The sequence below is a fragment of the Nyctereutes procyonoides genome, unplaced genomic scaffold (assembly GCF_905146905.1).
Source record: "Nyctereutes procyonoides isolate TBG_1078 unplaced genomic scaffold, NYPRO_anot_genome, whole genome shotgun sequence".
Lineage (NCBI taxonomy): Eukaryota > Metazoa > Chordata > Mammalia > Carnivora > Canidae > Nyctereutes > Nyctereutes procyonoides.
The window spans coordinates 48,300,639-48,321,139 of record NW_026575142.1 but is presented as its reverse complement, the minus strand read 5'-3'; the positions used below and the strand labels follow the sequence as shown (position 1 = coordinate 48,321,139).

Sequence of the window (20,501 nt, the reverse complement as noted above, 5' to 3'; positions counted from 1 at the left end):
TGCGGAGCGACCCTGAAGGAAAAGGGTGCGCGGGAGCTCATGGGCGCGGGCTGCCCGCCATACCGCGTTGGGGTCAGACTCCTCGCATTCAGCCCTTCTTACAGAGGGGACCTTGAAGCCATAAAGGCCTTCTTGGCCACAACAGCGTGAAACCCAGGGCCTCCTCCACGCACAGGTCCGTCTGCATCACATTCTTTCTTCTAGGAGAGTAAGCCCAGCAAGTGTGTTCTGGAAGTACTCCCACAGCTATTTTTCTTCTTCCCTACCAGCTAACAGGGAACCCCACCATGTCGGTTTCAAGGGTCCAACCCTCCAGGAAAGTGGACCCTCCAATCCCCACAATCATGGACAGGGGAAGAGGCAAGAGGGGTGCCAGGTTACAGGAACAGTGCTACAGTGCCAGCTCTGGAAAGGAGGCTGCCCACCTATCCATACCCCTTCTCCAGAGGGAGCAGGCCATAAAGCAGAGAGGCAGTGAGCTTAATTGAATTCATGTTTAATAATTACAGGCACCGTGCCCCCCCCTTCCCCCTGCCCAGGCAGCAGCAGGGGTGGTGCAGGGGCTGGGGCATATGCCCCCAGCAGCGAGGACGGCAGTCCCATGAGTGATTTTCAGAAAATAAAAAAGGACCCCAGGGGCAGGCGGTGGTGCCCCCCCCCAAGACACACCAAATTTCAAGACTTTATATATAATATATCTCTGTGCCCCAGGGGGAGGAGAGGGACACCTGGCAGCATCCTGGAGGGGGGGCCCCAGGCAGCCCCACGCCATCCTGCCTCTTCAGCCATTTTATTAGCTCAGACACATCGCACTACAGGCACCCACTGCCACCGCCGCTGCTGCCGCCCCCCCTGCAGTCCGGGCGGCTGGCCGGGCCATCCGAGTGTCCATGGGCTCCAAGTCCCCGGCCCCACCCGCCCTCAGTTGTGGTCAGACTCCTCCTCCTCCGCCTCACGAAGCCACTTGAAGAAGGCTGTGACAGATTTAAGGGCCACGCCCTTGCCCTGTTGTTCAGCAGGGTCCTTGCTACTCTCCCAGCTGTAGAAGGCATCCTCTTTCACCACATCCTCGTCATACAGCGCGTCAAAGAACATCCGAAGCAGGTCTGCAAGCAGGCAGGAAAACAGCAGTTAAGGAGTGCTGCCCACAGCCACCCCATTCCACTCTGGGCTCCACTGTTCGAACAAGGGCCTGACCCACCATCCTGTTATTTGTGTCTGACCATTCTAGAGTGACTAACTAGGTGGGTCTCTAGAACAAGATGTTAATCTCATGATCTAAGAGACTAGTGTATAGTAACAAGTGACAGCAAAACCTTAAAACCTGTCCAAGCTTCACCTCAGCAGCTTCACTCACAATATATTTAATGAGAAAAACTATACAAAGAATTGGTACTCATTTTGGGAATGATGTTAAGTCCCAGATCTATCACTCACCAAAGCCAAGGGTTTGTATCCTGGAACATTCAACATCCCCCATCAAAGACCCTGGAAAACTCTGGATCCCAATTTCTTCTCACTTTCTACACATCTCCTGAACATACATACCCTCTCTGGCCTTGACACTTAAATGTGCTGCATTCTTTCCCAGGAACATCCTTTCTCTTGTCACCTTCCCAGTGAATTTCTTTAGGCTCAACTCCAACACCCCTTGCTCTGACCCTCTTTCTCCCCAACCTGGCTACTAATTAAGTCTTCCCAAGCACTTGTCCTATAAGCCCTGAACACAACCTATCCCAAAGCCCACACTTTTATAATCTTTCCAAAAGCAAAGGGAGGCCAAGTTGTGAATACAATTTCTGGAGTCTAGGCCTAGATGAAACACTGACAGCCATCTATGAGAAGGTGCAAGCCAGGATGTTTCTCAGGGTACACACATTCAAATTCACAACCACTGCTCTCCAGACCACCCTACAGCAGCGGAGCATTTATCCCAAACTTGTGTTCCAAATCCCATGCACACCTACTCTGGGGATCCTACATAATCAATTATCCACTCTGCCCTATATTTTCAAGCCCAAGTTTATCCCATCTAAACACAAATGGGCCTCCTTTACAACCACTATCTCTTACACTCGAACAAAAGATTTTTGTCTTTGGACAAAAGATTATCTAAATCCAAAGACCTTGTCTACACTTAGCTATTTTCCTTTCTTCCTGTCTCAGTCAAGTATTACTCAGTCCTTTCCAATCCAGATTACCCTCTGCTCTACCAAATACTATTTATACCAGAGTGGCCTCCGTGTTTTTACACTCCAAAGGCCCTAAAATGTTCAGGTCTGTTCCTATGAACTCTCAAACATCTACCATCATTGACCACTTCCCGCTCCTAAAATTACTGTCCTTTGTTCAAAGCACCGTCTTCCTCTGATCCCTACCTGTGGTTCTCCACTTCCCTCAATGTCCTATCCTAGGATCTCATCACTTTGTCTCAGGCAATCTATATTCTCTGACTTGCACATGTGTTACCCTGTGCCAGCTTCTCACAGATCAGCTGCCAACCCTGACCTCTTCCTTTCCAAATGAATTCCAATACCCAGCTGTCACCTGACATCTCTGATTACCTGGACCAGGGACCACAAAACTCAGTATGACCAAACTGGACTTGATCCAGTGTTCCTAACCCCATAGGTGAATGGTACCACACTATCACCTCACCTGCTAAAAGCATCCTGGAAGTCATCCCTCTCTCATCACCTCTTCCTCTGACCCCAGTGTTACATTTTAACTGTAAGTACACCCTTCCTAGCTCCACTGCTACGAGCAAGTTTGAGCCACCAGCAACACAACCCACTTCTAATTTGCTGCTCTTACCATGTTCACATTCATCCCATTTGAAACCACTCGTCCTACTAAATGGCCAGAATGAGCTAAAAACTAAAATCCCACAAAGCTTTCTCCTGTCCTTAAGCTGGAGGCTAAAACTCATCCCACAGCTCAGACAGCCCTGCATGACCTGGCCCCATTTCCATCTCTCCAGTCCCATCTTTCCTCACACACAACTGGCTGCTATGCTCATCCACACTGGCCTCTCTGAGCAATTCTTTTATCTTGTGTCAAGTCCTTTCTACCTCAGGGCCTTCCTTTACACACAGTTTCTTCAAGTATCCCCCTCCCATTTGTCATTTGGCTGCCATTTTCAATTCCCACTCATTATCCCTTACACTAGGTGTCCCCAGAGAGCACCCCACAGGACCCATGTTCTAACACTCATCACCACTGTGTTGTTAGACTCCATGCCAACACAAGACCTGTGTTCAACTTAATCACTGCCAATGTCCCAGTGCCTTAGCACATACATATTTGTCGAATGCATAATTTCAGGCATGTTAACTAAGCCTCAGTCTCACAATATGGAAAAGGGGTAACAGCATCTACCTTAAACAACAGTTGTGAGAATTAAATGAAGGAAAGAAAAGCCTCTCAGCCCCCTGCCAGACTGCAAGAGCATTCAGTACTTAGAAATCATTATTGCGGGCAGCTGGGGTAGCTCAGCGGTTTAGCGCCACCTTCAGCCCAGGGCCTGATCCTGGGGACCCGGGATTGATTCCCACGTCAGACTCCCTGCATGGAGCCTGCTTCTCCCTCTACCTGTGTCTCTGCCTCTCTCTCTGTCTCTCATAAACGAACAAAGTCTTAAAAATAAAGAGAGAACTCAAAAAATAACTTAAAAAAAAAAAAAGAAAGAAATTATTATTGCAGGGCACCTGGGTGGCTCAGTCAGTTAATAAGCATCTGCCCTCAGTTCAGTCATGATCCCAGGGTCCTGGGATCAAGCCCCGTGCCAGCCTCCCTGCTCAGCAGGGAGCTTGCCTCTCCCTCTCCCTCTGTCCCTTCCCCTGGCTCGCTCACTCTCAGAAATTAAAAAAAAAAAAAAAAAAAGCTGTATCACTTTTCACCTCCATGCTCAAGGCATCTAATAGCTGGCTAGGCACAAAAAGGGCAGTCAATTAACCTTCAAAGCTGAGTCTTAACTCCTTTCACTTGTAAGCAAGGAAACAGTGCAGGGGAAAAGGAAATAAACCACCAGGATGTTTTGCTCTCCAGGGACCAACCCCCTTTCTTGGGTTGAGACCTTTTCCACAACTGCCCCCTGCTCTCAGGCTGTGCACCCACCCACACGCCCTGCAGCCTGATCCTTACTGGCAGGCTGTTCTAAGGTCACTACAAGGGCCTGGAGGGCATAGAGTGCCTGCAGCTCCTTCTGCTCATCACACAGGTATTTCTGTAGCAGTTTCGCTCGAGCTTTCAGCACCGCAACATCCACTCGGAGGGGCGTCTCAACTACAGGGAGGAAGACAGAGTTAAGTGGACTAATGCACCCTCACCCTGGTCCATAACTAGGAGGCAAAGACTAAAACTTCCCTCCCTCCATTTGTCCACTGGGCCCACCCTTGCCCCACCATCTCCCTGGCTCCTCTTACAGATAATTGCAGAATAGCAGACAGTTGTCATGAGGGCTCGAACTAGTGTGTTGGATGCTACCTGCTGCTCACTCAGGTTGGCCTGTGCAGAAGAGAAACAAATGGCCCTAGAGTTCAGAACTATGCCCCTACCCGCACACCAAGAACTGCCTCTCCTTTATTCTTCTCTCCCAATACCCAGGAGAAACATACCTCTATCCAGTCAAACACCCGCTGGTTACTGATGCCCTCCTTCAGCAGCTTCTCAAACTGTCTGTTCAGCTCCTCGGAGGAGAGCATCCTTTGGCCAGGGGCTTCTGACTCCTCACCCAAGGTATACTCCACCTTCTAAATAAGACCCACAGTCAGAAAAAACAAACAAACAAACAAACAAAAAAAGACCCACAGTCAGGAGGTTAAGTGCACCACGTAAGTGTGCTGAAGCAAGAGGAAGAAGAATGACCAGTCCCAAATGCTAGAATTAATCTAACTCTAGCCGCAAACCTGATCAGCGACGAATGCACTGACATCCTGGCCTTCAGGTAGGAATTCCTTCCAGCTGAGTCCAGCCTCTCGCCACATCATCCCCACCTTTTTGGGACCCTAGAAAATACAAGAACAATTTAGCAACCTTCTCTCCCTCCAACACCTAGCTCTGCAAATGTCACCCAACAAATATTTACTACAAGGTCACTATGTGCCCACTAGGGGCTTCAGGATGTTACAGAAGTACCAAAAAGACACCATCTATCCATGCCTACAGGCTAGTACCAAATACAGATATCAGCCAATAATCACTCAAAGACACAAGAAATCACCTACCACAGTGCTAGGAAATGGCAAGGGCAAGGAGGAATAGCCTAAGAGCCTCTAGAGAAGAGGTCAATTAGCTTTCACAGGATTACTTTTACTGAGAAAGGTAAAACACCAAATCCAAATACCTCAACTTAAGCCTTCCACACTCCTCTACACTTCTTTTTCTAAAATAGCTTAGTTTTTCATTATTCCAAGCTATAACAAATATTCATGAGACAGGACATCTCACAAATAAGCCTTTTTGGTTACCAAGTCCAAAAAATTTAAGAAGCAGATAAATCCCCCCACACAACCCCAAGGCAAATCAGAAATCCTCACACAAACAGTCTGAGCCCATTTTCTGTGAAGGGACAAGAGATTCCAGAGGCATTACTCTATAATAACAGATATTCAGGGGTGCCTGGGTGGCTCAGTCAGTTAAGTGTCTGCCCTAGGCTCAGCTCATCATCTCAGGATCCTAGGAACAAGTCCTGCCATTGGGCTCCCTGCTCAGCAACTTCTGCCTCTGCCTCTCTCAATCTACCAAATAAATAAATCTTAAAGTTCTATGTGTATAATAACAGATATTCAGAATGACATTAATCCTTAATAAGATTACCATACTTCACAAATTTTAAAAATGCTCATTCTGGTGCCACTAAAACGGAGTCCTCTCACAGTTGATATACTACATTTAAGCAAATGATCATGTCTTTTCTTTACTAACAGGGTAGCAATAACATATCCCACAACCTGCTGTACCACAGATTCAATGAAATACACACTAGTTCAATATGCCTCTTTTTTCAAATACAGACTATCCTAACACAGGTTTCTACCTAAAAGGATTAACAGAACACTGAAATAGCAATTCTTTTCCACTCATTGTCCAGGGCCCAGATCCTGGGGGCAGCTACTATACTCTATAAAGTGCTCTTCCCAGCTCTCACTGCCACAGAGTGCCCCGCCCACTGGCCTTTCCGGTCTCTCTGCTATGACATTTGCTAGATACCACTTAACTTTTACAAAGCCGTTTCAGCAACCTTCTGGGAAGCTTTCTGTCATGAACATTACCAAAGAGAAACTCCTTTGCAACCTCACAGTACTCAAGACACTCCATTTCTACTATTTTATTTCACGCTTTGCTTCACACTGTTTTTATTAAGCTGTCATTTCTTACTTTTCTCTTCCAGCCAGTTTCCTGTGTTGTATTCAATGTGCTAACCCCAGTGCCTACTATGTGGTTGGTACATGTTTAAAAAAATGTTAGTTGAATGAATGATTGATTGAATCAAAGAATCAATCAAGGGCTTAGGGTCTCAGACTGTCATTGTCCTCCAGTCTTAGCCAGAACTCATGACAGGAACTTGTCTGAGAGTGCCAGCACCAGCCTCGACATTTCCTCTCTCAGGTACCAACACAGCACCACCCTCGCCATTAACCCCATCCCACCAAAGGACCATCAGGGTCACAGCAACTGGCCAAAAGAGCATGGTCGGAAGAGAAGTCTCAACACATCACCCCCAAAAGGCTCTTACTTACCATACTTTTGCATAGGAGCCCCAGGATCTCCAGCAACAGAGAAGCAGCTTTGCCCAGGGGTCTCAGAGGTTTTGTAATCTCCCTATAGAGAAAAAAAGGAAATTACAGAGTGTTAATGGCCCAGTCAGTCAGTACACTGCCCCATCCCTCCCCAAATCCAGGCATTGAACCTGCCATATATACTCCCCCTCCCCAGCTTTCTTCTTGTCTTTACCTCCCCTGAATCCCCAAAGGGGGCTTACCTGAACAGCTCCCCCATAGGTACCCCACCTTCCTGCAGAATGGGCGTTATGAGTTCTGCTAGGTAGAGCCACACGTGGGGGATGTCAATTTCCATGTCTTCAGCCAATTCTAAGATTTCATACAGCCTGCAAATGGAATTCAAAGTCAGGGCATTCTGGGGGCACCTGGGTAGCTCAGTCAGCAGAATATCTGATTCTCGATAATCAGCTCAGGTCATGATCTTGGGGTCCTGGGATTGAGCCCTGTCCAGCCCTGTCAGTGGGGAGTCTGCTTGAGGTTTCTCTCTCCTTCTACCCCTCCTTCCACCTGCCTGCCTGCCCTCCCTCCCTCTCAAATAAAATCATGCATTCTAGGAAAGGTAAGCTGGACCCCCACCATCCCTCTGGGGCAAGATGACATTGTTAAAGGATCCACTGTGGAGACCCTCGAGAACACTTCCTAGACACGGGGCAATTATCTCAAGCCAAGGCCACACTTTTGTCCTTACATGGTACACTCTACCCCTGCCATAAGTAATGCTATCCGGGATGGCTATACTCTCATCCAACGTTCCACAGGTCCTACACAAAGAAAGGAAGTCTGTGAGATGTAAAAGTAGAAGGTCCTCAGAAAACATACCCTTGGTAGTACTGAGCAGTGGAGAGGTGCCCAGCAGAGAGCAGCTGGTGCAGCAGCCGCCCCATATGCTCACGAGCAATGGTGCTGCGCTCCAGTGTTGACTCAATGCCATGTCGCACAAAGATGAAGAGCAGGGAGGGTGAGGCCAGCTCCTGTACACACTGCACTGCCTCCTGCAGGAGTGTGGGCAGGAGGGAGAGGGCAGTCACTGGTCCTGACCCCACACTCCATGCATGTCAGCACATGTCCCTCCCTGGCCACCCTGCTGTCACTGAGACACCTCCCACTGCCTACCTTCATATCATTGAGATGGAGATATTCCTCAATGATGGCCTTGGATTTCTTCTCCAGCTCTTCCTCAGAAAGCGCAGCTTTCGGGGGACTCACTGGGGGCAGGGTGGCTTCTCGCTTCACTGAAGGGGGGAGAAACAGATCGGAGACTCTTCAGTTCCAATTTTCCTAGCAAGAAAGACCTGGAGCTCTGAAGACTGGAGGCTGGCTAGTCCCAAACCCACACCTTACCTTTCCCTTCCTCTCCCAGTCCCTTACCGGCATCCCGCCCACGGTCCCGATCCTCTGTGAGGCTAGCTGCCTTGCGCAGTCCCTCAGGCTGGGAGGGCCGCTCTCTACTTCGCTCCTCCACTTCCTTGCTGAAGCTCCGCTTGGTGGCAGGTGTCCGAGAGCGATCGAGGCGGTCTCCACGGTCACCTCCCCGTTCACTCCGTTCTAGGCGGTCTCCCCGGTCCCCAGCTTTCTCACCTCTTTCCCGACTCAAACTACTCCTGGAGAAAAAACAGGCATGTCACCTCTCACCTGTACTGCCTAGGCACTCTCCTGTAGAACTTTCCAACAAGCTCAGCAATCATCAGGCATAGTTCCTGGAATCTGGAATGTGCCCCCATCTAGCCACGGACTATGAGCATTACAGATGTGAGGATTCCTATGGCAACCACTAAAGCCCAATCCCAGTACTCCCCACATGAAAAACAAAGACACTCGCCGGGGAAGCCTCACCTCTGTACCACACGTCTGCTATCTGTGCTTTCTGTAGGTACTGCTTGTTGAAGGGCTGAGAAGCGGTTCAAGGTACTAGTAGCTGGACGAGCAGCTTCTGATGCTGGGGAGGCAGAAAGCCCACATCAAAATCTCTTCCTACTTTCTTCCATTCCATCTCCTACTTGCCAGTTTAGGACACTTGGTCCTACTCCCAACATGAACACAGTTCATTCAGTCCCCCTCGTCCCAAGCATAAGCCTCCTCTTATTACCCAACCACTTTGTACAAAAGCCTCTCCTAGAAATATGGCTCTGCCCTCAAACAAGAGGATTCCTAGGCCCCCAGCTCCTTACGATGGCCTCAAGTACCTGCATCAGAGGGCTTGGCTCCTGAGCCTCCACTGCTGCCCTTGCCCCAGCTCAATCGCCCTCCGGGTGCAAAGAGCTGGTTGTTAGAATCAATGGAGCCGGGCTGTGGAAGGAAACGGAGTGGAGCATCATGAGTCTGATCTGGCCAAAGCCCATAGCTACACAGTAGCAAATGGCATAGACCAGGAGCCAGGCAAACTTTTCCTCTAAGAGGCAAAATAGTAAATACTTTAGGCTTTGCAAATCATATAGTTTCTATTTCAACCATTCCACATGGCCACTGTAGCACAAAAACAGTCACTCGCAATACTTAAGGGGAATGAATTTGGTCATGTTTTCTAGTAAAATTATGCATGCTGAAATTTACATTTTGAGTAATTTCATTACTCAAATCATCCATTTTGTTTTTTTCAACCGTTAAAACTGTAAAAGCCGCTTCTTAGCTGTGGAATGTAGAGAAGGAATGGGACAGATCTGCTGTGTGAGTTTGCTGGCCCAGACAGATGTGAATGCATCCTCTTGAGCTGGCAGTCCTGTCTCTAGGAGTCTAACCAGTTAGTCCAAGAGGAAAGCCATCACCTTTTCAACCTCAGAAGTAAGGAGATGAAGATCCAAATCTTTTTTTTTTTTTAAGTTTTTTTTTTTCTTTTATTTATGATAGTCACACACACAGAGAGAGAGAGGGGCAGAGACACAGGCAGAGGGAGAAGCAGGCTCCATGTACCGGGAGCCCGATGTGGGATTCGATCCCGGGTCTCCAGGATCGCGCCCTGGGCCAAAGGCAGACGCCAAACCGCTGCGCCACCCAGGGATCCCTGAAGATCCAAATCTATGCTCAATGCCAATTGGTCCCTCTTTTCCCTCCCATGACCACTACCACTAGGTAGTGACGCCCTCCAATACGCCTCCTACCTTCGTGATCTTGGTGAGTCGTGAGGTGTCGATAGGGCGGCTGCCCTTGCTGATGGGGACTGTGTTCCAGCCACCATCATCCACAAGTGGGAGGCCACGACCTGGGACAAAGAGTATATTACAATAATGAGTAACTCCTAGCCCCCCGATCACCTGGGGCTACCCCCAGACCCCCTTCCTCAGATCCTCAGTTCCATCATGTGGTCTCAGTGGCCCAGACACGTGGCACTAACAAGAAGTCATCAGTGGAAAGTTTAACCCCTCACTCTGCCCCCTCTGTAACCGGAGTTCCAAACTCACTAATGGGTGGGCCTGGAGGGCCACCCCGACGCTTGTCACTGCCCTTGGCCATTAGCTGCTGCACTTTTACGTGCTCCCAGTGCTCCTCCATCTCAGCCTCCTTGTGGATCTGGTCAATGGTCTTGGGACCCTGGTCCCCACGGCGTGGCACCCAATTGCTCTGTGGGGACAGAATGCCAGTCACAAGGTAATCATATCAGAGGGCCAGACCAAGCAATGTTGGATACGCATACAGGCAGCAGACCAGCAGTGAGGAGAGGACACACACCCGTCGCAGATCCAGCACGTCTTGCAGCATAAAGCGGATTCGGGATGAAGTCTTCTTTTCCTTAATGATTTTTTCCATCTGGTTGAAATACTGATCCATTCGGGGCTACGAAGAAGTAAAAGGATCAGGTCAGGAGCTTGTGACACCTTACCTCCAACTGTAGGCCCGGCCCCTCTTCAGACCCTCGGGTCCATCACTGTAGCTCGATGACTCACACCCGGCAGCCCAACAAGGAGTCTGTCAGTGGACAGCAAGCCCCAGGCACGTCAGCCTGTCCCATTCCCCAACCCAGGACCCTCACCTTGGCTTTTTCAAAGTCCAGATCTTTGCCAATGGTAGTGAGCAGACGACAAAGGCATTCAAGGGACTCTTCATCATGATTCTTAAGTAGTTTAACCACACAGTCATGCATTATAGCCTCTGTTAACATCTTCAACTTAAACAACTCCCCAATAAACTTGATATTCCCTAAAGAGCGCCGCCGGGCTATGTCTCGAGCCTCTTCCAACTCTTCTTTCAAGCGTCCTCGTTCCTCTGCCTGACAGTTATAGGACAAAAATCCATCAAAAAGGTACCTAGCCACTGGGCTAAAATCCTTCTCTCCACTATCTAGATTCCTAAGCCTAGCAGCAAGTATTCCTGTCTTAAGGCAGAGAAAATCCCCAAAACACCAACACCCCCAACTTCCATTTACTTCCCCACCCCCTATTCTATAGCAAAGTAGCATCTGGGTGGACTGTGGGGTTGGTGGGTTTTCTCTCACCGTGGCAGCTTCATCCATCTCTTTTTGCTTCTTCTCAAAAACCTCATCATCATCTTTGTCTTTTTCAAACTCTTTCTGACATCGATTCAACAACAGTTTTCGGAAGTTCACAGTCACCGTTGGCTTTTCTGTAGTGGGCACTTTCAGCTGTATGTCAAAGAGAGTATCACATTAGTCCTGAGCAGGTAGACCCTCCAAAAGTCTTTAGCTATCTAACCCAGGAAGATCCTCAGCTCCCACTCTACCACTGCCTAGCTGCCGTTAACAGCGCAGGCTGGAAGAGAACCAAGAAGCTGGACTCAAGGAGTCTTAGGAAGAGAAGTAGGAAACTAGACCACAATGTTTAGTAACAATGGAAACTAACCGCCATGAGGCAGCGGCACATGTTGGCATAGGCCACAGAGAAGTTGGGCTCTGAAATGGCCTTCTCAAAGATGAGGTCAATGACCCCTTTGAGGCGTTCCTCGGTGTCAATGGCCAGCTGTGTCACCTGCTTCATCAGCTGCTGGAACATCTGGGGTGTCAGCTTATTCAGGATGGAGCGCACCCTGCGGAACAGGTCCTGGTAGAGGGAACAGAGAAGACACAATCCAGTGAGGTTCTCAGAAGAGGTCGCTGGGAGGGATGAGAGAATGGTAAGGACTCAGATACTGGTGATAAGGAGGACAGAAATGAAGAGGAAAAAGTTGGCTCAGAGGACAGGCTTTGAAGAGAAGACATGGAGAGCAAAAACAGCACTGATCATTACCTGGGTTTTGCTGCCATCAGCATCCTCTTCCCCTCGATCCTTATCAGCGGCTGTCCGCTTGCTGCTGGGCTTCCAGGCTTTCTCTGCTTTGTTCAACTTTATATCTTCAGTCATTAACACTGTGGCAATGATCTTGCGGGGTTCCTTTCGGGGGCCTTGCTGAGAGCGCCGGGGTCCCAGACCAGCCTGCTAAGCAAGGGGTGAGGACGAGTGAAGACACAGAGCTAGTCAGCACAATCTGTGACACCGCCACCACACATCACTAAGGCAAATATCCTCCTCCCCAAAAGACAAAGGAGCCATCCCCCAACTACCCATGACCATCCGCCCGTCTCGCCAGTCCCACTCACCGGCCCTCGGGGCAGCTCCCCACCTGGCCCACCCCTTGGGGGCCCACGGTTGCTAAGGGCTGGTCGGCCAACGTTGGCAAAGGAAGGGATGAAGTCTGGACCACAATTTATGCCTTGAAGTCTCGTGGGGTCCAGTGGCCGCAGTGGTGTTTTATTGGCCTGCAAAGAAGACAGGGAAGGCATGAGAAACAGGCTAGGGCTCTTGACTACTCTTTCAAGACCTCAGGCTCCTCCCCTAGCCAGCCAGCCCCAAATGACTCCTCCCCCTCAAGCCTACCAACCTTATCCAACACCACATCACTGATATGGGGCAATCCCTCCGGCTTCTGCATACTGGCAAAGATGAATTGAAAGCCAAGCAGGAACTCACGGTCATAACGCTTTTTCTCCTCAAGATTTAGAGGCTTCCACTGATCTACGAGGAAGATGAGATGAGCGAATCATACCTTTATCTCCCGGGGCCCTGGCAAGAATACCCAACCCTGCTCAGCCCTTTCTTCAGCATACCTGACTTATACTCATACTTCTGTTCCCCGGGCTGGATGTTCTCAGCATTGTGAATTTTGTCTTCCTTTGAATCCCAGGTCTCATCTGCTTCCTCAGGCCTCGGGGGTCCACTGCTGCCCTCAGGCTCCGGGCCAGGACTGGTGCCAACAGGAGGCTGATTTTCCACTTCTGGTACTCCTGGGCTCACCTGTAGGTCACACGTAGGACACGTAGGACATTCCATTTTGGTTGCAGTAGGACTAGTGTTCATACCCAAACTCTGTCCTCTCTCCTCCATTACTTTCTGCTCCTTTACCTCCTTGAAGGCATCTAGAAGGTCTCCCACAGCCTCCTTCTTATTGAGCTCCTTAATTTTCCGTCTCTTCTTTGGCACAGACACCGCCACTATTTGGGAGGTTAAAAAAAAAAAAAGTGGGAATAATTTACGGAGTACCCCTACTCCCTGGGGTAATAAAAAGCAGCAGCTACTCCACAGTATTTCATCTTTCCACCACACCCACTCCAGACTATTAAAATCACTTAATCTTGGAATTTTATCTCTTAGGTTCATCAAAGGGTTTCTATGACCCAGACAGAGTACCACACAATTCAGAGATCATCAATGAAAAGAAAAAAAAAAAACAAAAAAACACCTTCCAGCCCAACCCACTTGCACCATCCAGCCACACCTTACCTTGGGTGGTAGCTGCTGCCTCTAAATTCTGAGACAGGTGGGCTGCAACAGGGGTGCTCTCTGGGGGGAGAAGTTCCTCTCCTCCCTTCTGAGCCTCGGCATCTCCAGCTTCTCCTTCTTCCTCCTCTTCTTCCTCTTCCTCCATTTCCTCCTCCTGAGCTGGGGAAGTAGCTGGAGGAGCCATCGCTGGAGTGGCAGAGAGGACGGTGGGGGGAGCCACTGATGCTGTAACCTCCTTGGCCTGCTCCTTTGGCTCACTGACTGGGCTTAAGTCCACAGCTGGTGGCGAGGGGGCTCCGTTGAGCAGTTCCTCAGGTTGGGCAGTTGGAGCAATGGGCGTGGGGGATTCGGAAGGACAAGCTGGGGGAGGGAGAGGAGCAAGCTCTGGGCTCGACTCCACCTCTGGTTCCAGATCCTCAGATGGGACCATGCCATTAGGTTCAGGAAGAATTTCCTCTTTGTGAGATGCAGAGGGGGTGGGAACCTGGAGAGGACTGGAAGAGAACTCAGATTCTGGAATCGGTTTGCTAAGTGTCACTTCTACTTCCAGTATGGGTTCAGCGAGGGGAGTGGGTTCTGGAGAGAGGCAATATGGCTCCCCAGTTTCACGGGGCATGGGGGTGGATTCTTCTACAGACATTTGGATCATCCCCGTTGTCACAGTGTCCCCAGGAATGGAGAGGACTGCGAGATTAGGCTCAGACCCCGGTTCCAAGATTGGGGGTGGTGATGGGGTCGGACAAGGTGATGAAGGCTGGGATTCTGAAGGGCTGTGTTCTGGGCCAGGCAACCCCGGCCGGCTCCCAATGATTGCTCCCTGGGACCGGTCATCTACACCACAGGAAAGACAAATCATTAAAGGCAGGTCACTACTTTTTTCCTCCTCCTGCCAGCCAAGACATTCCCAGCCTAATACCCCTGCAACATTCTCCTACCTAAGGCTTTCCCCTTCTCACCCCAAATCTGGCCTACTTGCAAAATCCCACTACCTAAAACCCAAGTCATTCTTCTCTGGCACCCAGGTCAAGTTACTCTACCTCCTTAGCATTTGAAATAGTCACACTCCTTTTCCCCATAAAAGCTCTGCCCCACCTGCTTACCTACCTGGCCGGACAACAACAGCAACCTGGGGTGTCTCCCCATTAGCTTGAGGCTCCAGACCGCCTCCCGTCTGCAGGACACAAAGGGTTACCAAAGTTTGCCCTGAAGAGGCCCACAACCCTTCTCTATTAGAGCCATTTCTACTTTCACTCTGCCTAAAAATCCACGAAAGCAGGGAAATAAATCCTTTCATTGAAAGAGAAGATCAAAGAACGTGGGAACTCAGGTCAGAACAGCCATCCCAGGCAAGAGCCTCGCTCAAAGATCAGACAATACCTGGGGAGGGGTGGGTGTGGAGGCGGTGCGGGCCCCAGACATGATCTCCTCCGTGATATCCTTCCCTCCTTGGTTTGGATCTCGAATTCGGATCTGGGGAAAGAAAGCTCCGGGATGAGTGGAAAACCAGGAGGAGCCCACCTCTCCACCCTGCTCCACTCCTAAGACTCTAGGCCAACCCCCCACCCCCCACTGGGTAGCAAGTGGGTGGGTGCCAGAAACCCCATGAGTTCTACTGTCAACCCATCTAGCTAATCTTGTACTCCCTACCTTGGCCCCCACCCCTAAGAGACTCTTGACCTCACAGAGCAGTCCCGTACATCACAATGCCCCTCCCTCCCTCAGCCCTGCGCCACCAGCAGTCCCCAAGTCACTGGCTGCACACCATGGGGCCCAGGACCCCCATCTAGCACCCATGCAGCTCACTTGTGGCTAGTCGGCCTGATCTCTGGGGGCAGGGCCCAGATCCAGTGGGTGGAGCCAGGGTGACTCAGCGGCTTCCCCAGCCCTGGCACCCTATTCTGGGCACCACGCCCAGGGCTTGAGGATTGAGCAGAGGCGGAGGCCTCAAGAGCTTCCAGGACTGGGAGGTGGGGGGTGGGGCCACAGAAAACAAACCATTTCCAAGACAAGCCACCAGAAACCCAAAACCAAGCACAGATCTTATGGACCCCCAGAACCTGGGTCTCTCAGGAACTCCTGCAGCACTAGGCTCCTCAGTCTTCCCATGAGCTACTTCTACACTTAAGTCTTAGTACCTTACAAAGAATCTGAGCGCTTCACAAATCTCCATTCTCCAACCACTCCCAGCTGAAGCTCTCCTTCAACTTTCTGCTCCCTGACCCACAATGCGCTTGACCTTGATTCTCCCTTTCCCAGATGTCCCAGAGCCCCTTGCTGTTACTCACGGTCTTCCGCTCCCTCTTGGGAGCAATCTGGGGTGGCTGGTTCACCAAAACTGGGGCGGGGGCCACACCAGTGGGAAACTGCTGCACACCCTGGGCTGGGTAGTAGGCGCCAGCTTGGGGGTCAGGGGGACAGACACAGAAATGAAGAATGGTGGCAGCGTCAGGGCCCAACCATATACAAATGCCTGTTTGAATACCTCACACCTCCCATCTCAGAACCTCTCATCACCCATAGTCGGCCCCTTGCCCTGCCCCACCCGCCTCCCCAAGGGATTTAGGTGTCTATCAAAGCTGGGGAACCAGTCTGAACTGCGTTTACAAGAATTCCTGACACTGCCATACACACACCTTGTAGGCAGGCACTCCTTCTCCACCACATACCAGCTACCACTAGCAGGACTTCTGTTTCTCTTCTACCCTATAAGGTATTATGTATGCCCCCCACCCCACCCCCAGCAACACACACACATGTATTCTGAGGGAGCAGTAACTACTTAACCTGAAACAGAATCAGGTCTTTGGCTGGGAATGAGAAAAACAGATTTGCCAACCCTGTTCCACTCAACCTGAGTTCAGTTCCAGTCTCCAGCCCTTTGCTAAGGGGCAAGGAAACAAAGAGTAACATTATGAACCAGGCCCAGGATGTGGAAAAATTAATTCCTTAAAGCAATGGTCTCCAAAATGGGATGTGTTCTTTAATCTCATCCATAATCTCCACTTGTTTTTGACAAGGAACATTAAGTGTGTTGTTTAAATGATGCATATGTATAAACAAACAAAAACATACATGTATTAGAGGTACATACTCAAAATTTTTCCTGATAGATGATCAAAAAATTTTGGAAACCACTGCCATAAAGAACAGACTAATCCTTTCCTAGAATATAAATGAAAAACAGCTACAAAAACTTCCCAAATTCATGTTACATGGGCTCCCACCAACCACGGAACAAGTGTCACTGGGAATGTTTATTAACAGGCCACTCAAACTTGTATCTGATCCTATATTCTTTGGCATGGCAAGGAATTCCAACTCTCATCAATAGGATAAAATGCTCCCTGCCCCACCCCCCTTGCGCACCCAACACCAGTTATATATTCAGCACCAATCTCTACTACCTACTAACCCTATCATTTTTAGATCAAGAAATAAGGCTAGGAAGGATGTAGGAATTTGTAGGTGAGTTTAGGTGCTCCCTGGGACTCACTCTCACCTGACTCCTTCCCCTGCTTACCGTAAGTCCCAAACTCTGTAGGGCTCGCACTCGGATAGAAGCCTGGGGCTCCTGGCTGTACAGGATACTGCTGTGTCGGGACAACATATGTGGAACGCCCCTGGTGGGGAAGGGGGAAGAGGAGGGGAGAGGAGTTGAGGGAGCTATGTGTACCATATCAGACTACAAAGAGAATGCAGGGCAAGACAGGACAAGCCAACTGTGGGCAATGACCAGAAGAAGTCCCACCTCTGGAAAAGAGATGGGACTGGAGGATCAGGGTAAAGGGAGAGGAGGATTGAGGTTTAAAAGTTCCATGGCTTCCAGCCCCCAAGCCTCCAACCTCACCTGTCCAGGGATGTAGTAGGCCCCTTGGGAGGCTGAGTAGGAGATCTGGGAAGGGATCATCATTACTTGGGATCCAGCAGGGTAGACATGGGCAGCTGGGCCAGGGCGGGCGGGGGCTGCACTCTGCACTCGGGTGGCTGCACTGCTCGGGGGCTGGGCCCGGCTAGGGTAGAAGTGCTGTCAAGAGGGAGGAAGGCAGTTGGCGTTGGGAAAGGGAGGAAGCGGACATCCAAAATGGCCACTCCGCCATGTCTCTAGTCTGGAGAAAAATACTGGGGGCTTTGGAGCACGGGGGCCAATCCTCACCCACTTAACCAAACTGATGGTTAGGTGGCCTCTTGTACTCACACATACCCTCCACACTGAGGTATGCGCTTTGCACTCCACGAATATTTACTCCCTCACTACCGTGCATACTCATGTCACCTCTACCAGGCTACCCCTCTGCAAAGGCTTCCTAACACCCAGATGCATCATGCCTAAGTAAAGCCCTTTTGAGCAACATACTCCCCAGCATGCATTGCTCCACCCTAAGGTACAGAGGAGCTAACCACTAACATGCAACAGTCTCCCAGTTCCCAGATTTGCAATCTGCAAGATCTAGCCTCTAGCATGCATCAGTCAGTGTCAGACTGAGAACCTTAACAGCAAACATGTCCCCACCCTGAAGACCCCCAGTCCCTGTGTCTAGCCCTTGACTAGGGTAGAGGTGAAGGGTGAGACCATGAGAGGGTCCAGAATTAGCAAAGGTGTATTACCTGCAGAGACCTGAATCCTCCCTGAGAGCACATGGGGACAGGAGAGAAGAGAATTATCCCCAAGGTGATGAGGGAGAAAACAATGAAGGAAGTAGGACAAGAATGTTCCCACTTAGTGAGGAAGAATTTAGGGAACAGAGAAAGGCAAGAACCAGATGGAGTGTTTATCTCGCCACAGTCCAAAGAGAAAGAAGGGAAGGGGAGCGGAGCAATCACAACCTCCCAGGAAAAGGAGGAAATAGGAACAGGAGTTGGCAGCAGGGCCCGAAGCGCTGCTTCCAATTCTCAAGGCACCAGGACCCCTAGTAATGCCACCCCCACCGACTACATACTCCCCAAGGGGCCAGCCACCGTAAGTAATCAACAGCACAAAGTGCAGAGCCGCATGAAAGAACACAGAGCAACTGTCAGGAAATTGGGGCAGGTACAGGGCCTCCACAGTTTCCATCCTCGGCCCGAACTGGCCTAAGCTTTCCATGGCTCCCACCCAGGCCCCCTACTCCCCTCCCCAGAGCCCCTCACCTGGCGGGGCTGAGAAGGCGTGTTCATTTGTGTCGCTTGTGGCGTACTGAACACCACCGGTGCTGTCTGCCCCGGGGGAAACGCAGGCTGAAGGGGGGAGACCAGAGTTCAGCAAGAGGGGAAACCCGGGTGGGGCAGAAACCTAAGCTGGTAAAGTAAGGGGAGCAGACCTGTGGCAAGAGCTTCAGCAGTCCACATGCCCCCTCTTCCCCATGACAGCCCCTGGGAACAGCCCAGGGGCCCTGTCTCAATTTGGCAGCAGGAAGCTGCACTTTGCCCTGACACAGATGGGGGTGGGAAAATCCAGAGGTTGGAACCTGTTCCTGACCAGCTGCCTGATCTCCCCCACCCCCACCCCAGTCTCTGCTAATTCCTCCCTAATTACCTGTGGGAGTCCAGGGGATGGGGCAGGTGGGGGGCCTGTGGGCTGTGGAGCTTTGTTCATTTCATTTGGTGCCACATCAGGGTCCCCCCAGCACCTGTTGGGAAAGAGTGGAGCTCGGAAAGGGGAAGGGACCCAAGCTGAAGGCAAGCGGAGTGGGGGAAGGGTTGAACCAAGGGCTGGGTCCCACACCGAGTCCCGGAGGCACGACCGGGGTGAAGGAGCAGAAAAGATCCAGCTAACGTCCCCACCAACACGTTGTCAAACCCGCATCACCTCCAGCCACCCCCCTGGTCTGCTCAAACAGCCCCCTCACTCACCCCCTCGGTTAAGAATAAGTCCACGGTGCGGCCTACAGGTTCTGGGCATCCGAGGGCCTGGGGTTGGGAGGTGAGGGGTATCAACCTGGCTCCGCGGGGCCCAAGACCAACCAGACCGGAAATTCCAGGTCTCGCTGGCACCAGGCTCCCGGATCACAAACGGAGCTAGCAGCTTCGGCCGTGGTGTCCCCACCCCCCACCTGGGGACAGCGGGTTCGGGGCCAGGCCCAGGGGCACACAAGGCACGCCTGCTGCGGGTGGCCGCGGGGGCGCCCGCACGGGGCCAGTCGCGAGGCCTGCCGCCGCCCAGGACTGGAGGCCAGGAAGGGCGGGAGTCGGGCCCTAAAAGGCCAGGCGGGCGGCGGCCGAAGAGAAGCCGGCTCCTAGCAAGCGAGGGTCGGCCCGGAGGGCGGGCGGGGCCGGGGGCTCCTCCCTGCCCGCCGCTGCCGCCTCCCTCCCCTGCGCCCTCCCTGCGCAGCGCCGGCCAGTGCCAAAGAACAACGTGTCACTTCCCGGCGGCCGGGCCGCAAAGGGGGGAGGGGGCGGTGGGCCGGGAGCCGCGGTGCCTGCGCCCGCGGGGCCCCCTCGGGTCAGGCCGGGGTGGCACTTCGCGGCCGGCGAACCCGGCGCCCTAGCAGCCCGCGGGGACCGCATATTCCGGCCCCGCGCTCCCCCACCCCCACCCAGCGGCCAGGCCGGGCCAGGCCGGGCACACGTGGGCCAGGGATCGGGCCCTGGCGGGCCGGGGCCCGGGCTTGGGCCGCGGGGCCAGGGCGCCGGGGCGGCGGCGCAGGGTGGCCGGTCCCGGCCCGGATGGCGGCGGATGCGGGGGGAGGGGGTGGGGGGGCCGGGTCGGGCCCGGACATGGCGGCTTTACCTTCAGTCTCCTTCAGTCCGCGCGGCCGAGCCCCACGCAGCCGCACAGACGTAGTCCACAACCATTTCCGGCTCCCCGCACGGATCCCGCTCGGCGGCCACCGCTTCTCCGCAGGCGCAGCCGGCGCCCCCACGTGACCGGCGCAGGGGGCGGAGCCGCGCCCGGCGCCGCGGAGTACAGACCGCTCGCCCCGCCCCGTCACGTGACAGCCGCTGCCCGCCCCCTTGTCCCCTCCCGAACTTTGGAACTTCCAGACCGACCCCCCCTCTGCGTCTCTATTCCGCGGTTCTTTTAGTTCATTCATTCTTT

The 20,501-nt window shown here is 52.0% G+C and overlaps 1 protein-coding gene and 1 non-coding gene across 6 annotated transcripts; both read right to left on the bottom strand.

The window, feature by feature from the left end:
• Positions 1-480: 480 nt before the first annotated feature.
• On the bottom strand, positions 481-20,327 carry EIF4G1 (eukaryotic translation initiation factor 4 gamma 1). 5 transcript variants are annotated; one of them, XM_055307865.1, is made up of 33 exons: positions 20,193-20,327; positions 19,316-19,372; positions 18,999-19,092; positions 18,614-18,700; positions 17,334-17,510; positions 17,007-17,106; positions 15,772-15,884; positions 14,864-14,956; positions 14,591-14,657; positions 13,487-14,317; positions 13,109-13,197; positions 12,814-13,000; positions 12,588-12,721; positions 12,307-12,465; positions 11,957-12,145; positions 11,573-11,770; positions 11,209-11,355; positions 10,747-10,983; positions 10,446-10,550; positions 10,178-10,337; positions 9,878-9,978; positions 8,966-9,068; positions 8,616-8,718; positions 8,151-8,383; positions 7,896-8,014; positions 7,602-7,774; positions 6,983-7,108; positions 6,741-6,822; positions 4,908-5,006; positions 4,617-4,751; positions 4,425-4,506; positions 4,144-4,284; positions 481-1,106 (listed from the first exon to the last, which is right to left on the bottom strand). In XM_055307865.1, the coding sequence occupies exons 3-33, from the start codon at positions 19,056-19,058 to the stop codon at positions 922-924; spliced, it is 4,815 nt and encodes a 1,604-aa protein (XP_055163840.1). In that variant the 5' UTR covers positions 19,059-19,092; positions 19,316-19,372; positions 20,193-20,327; the 3' UTR covers positions 481-921. The 5 variants fall into 5 exon arrangements, with proteins under 5 accessions (XP_055163840.1, XP_055163841.1, XP_055163843.1 ...); XM_055307866.1 differs by having other exon boundaries at positions 11,957-12,142; XM_055307868.1 differs by lacking the exon at positions 18,614-18,700.
• LOC129499025 (small nucleolar RNA SNORD66) lies at positions 10,053-10,128 on the bottom strand. Its single transcript, XR_008662287.1, has one exon. It is a non-coding gene; the product is annotated as a small nucleolar RNA SNORD66 (small nucleolar RNA).
• Positions 20,328-20,501: the final 174 nt, after the last annotated feature.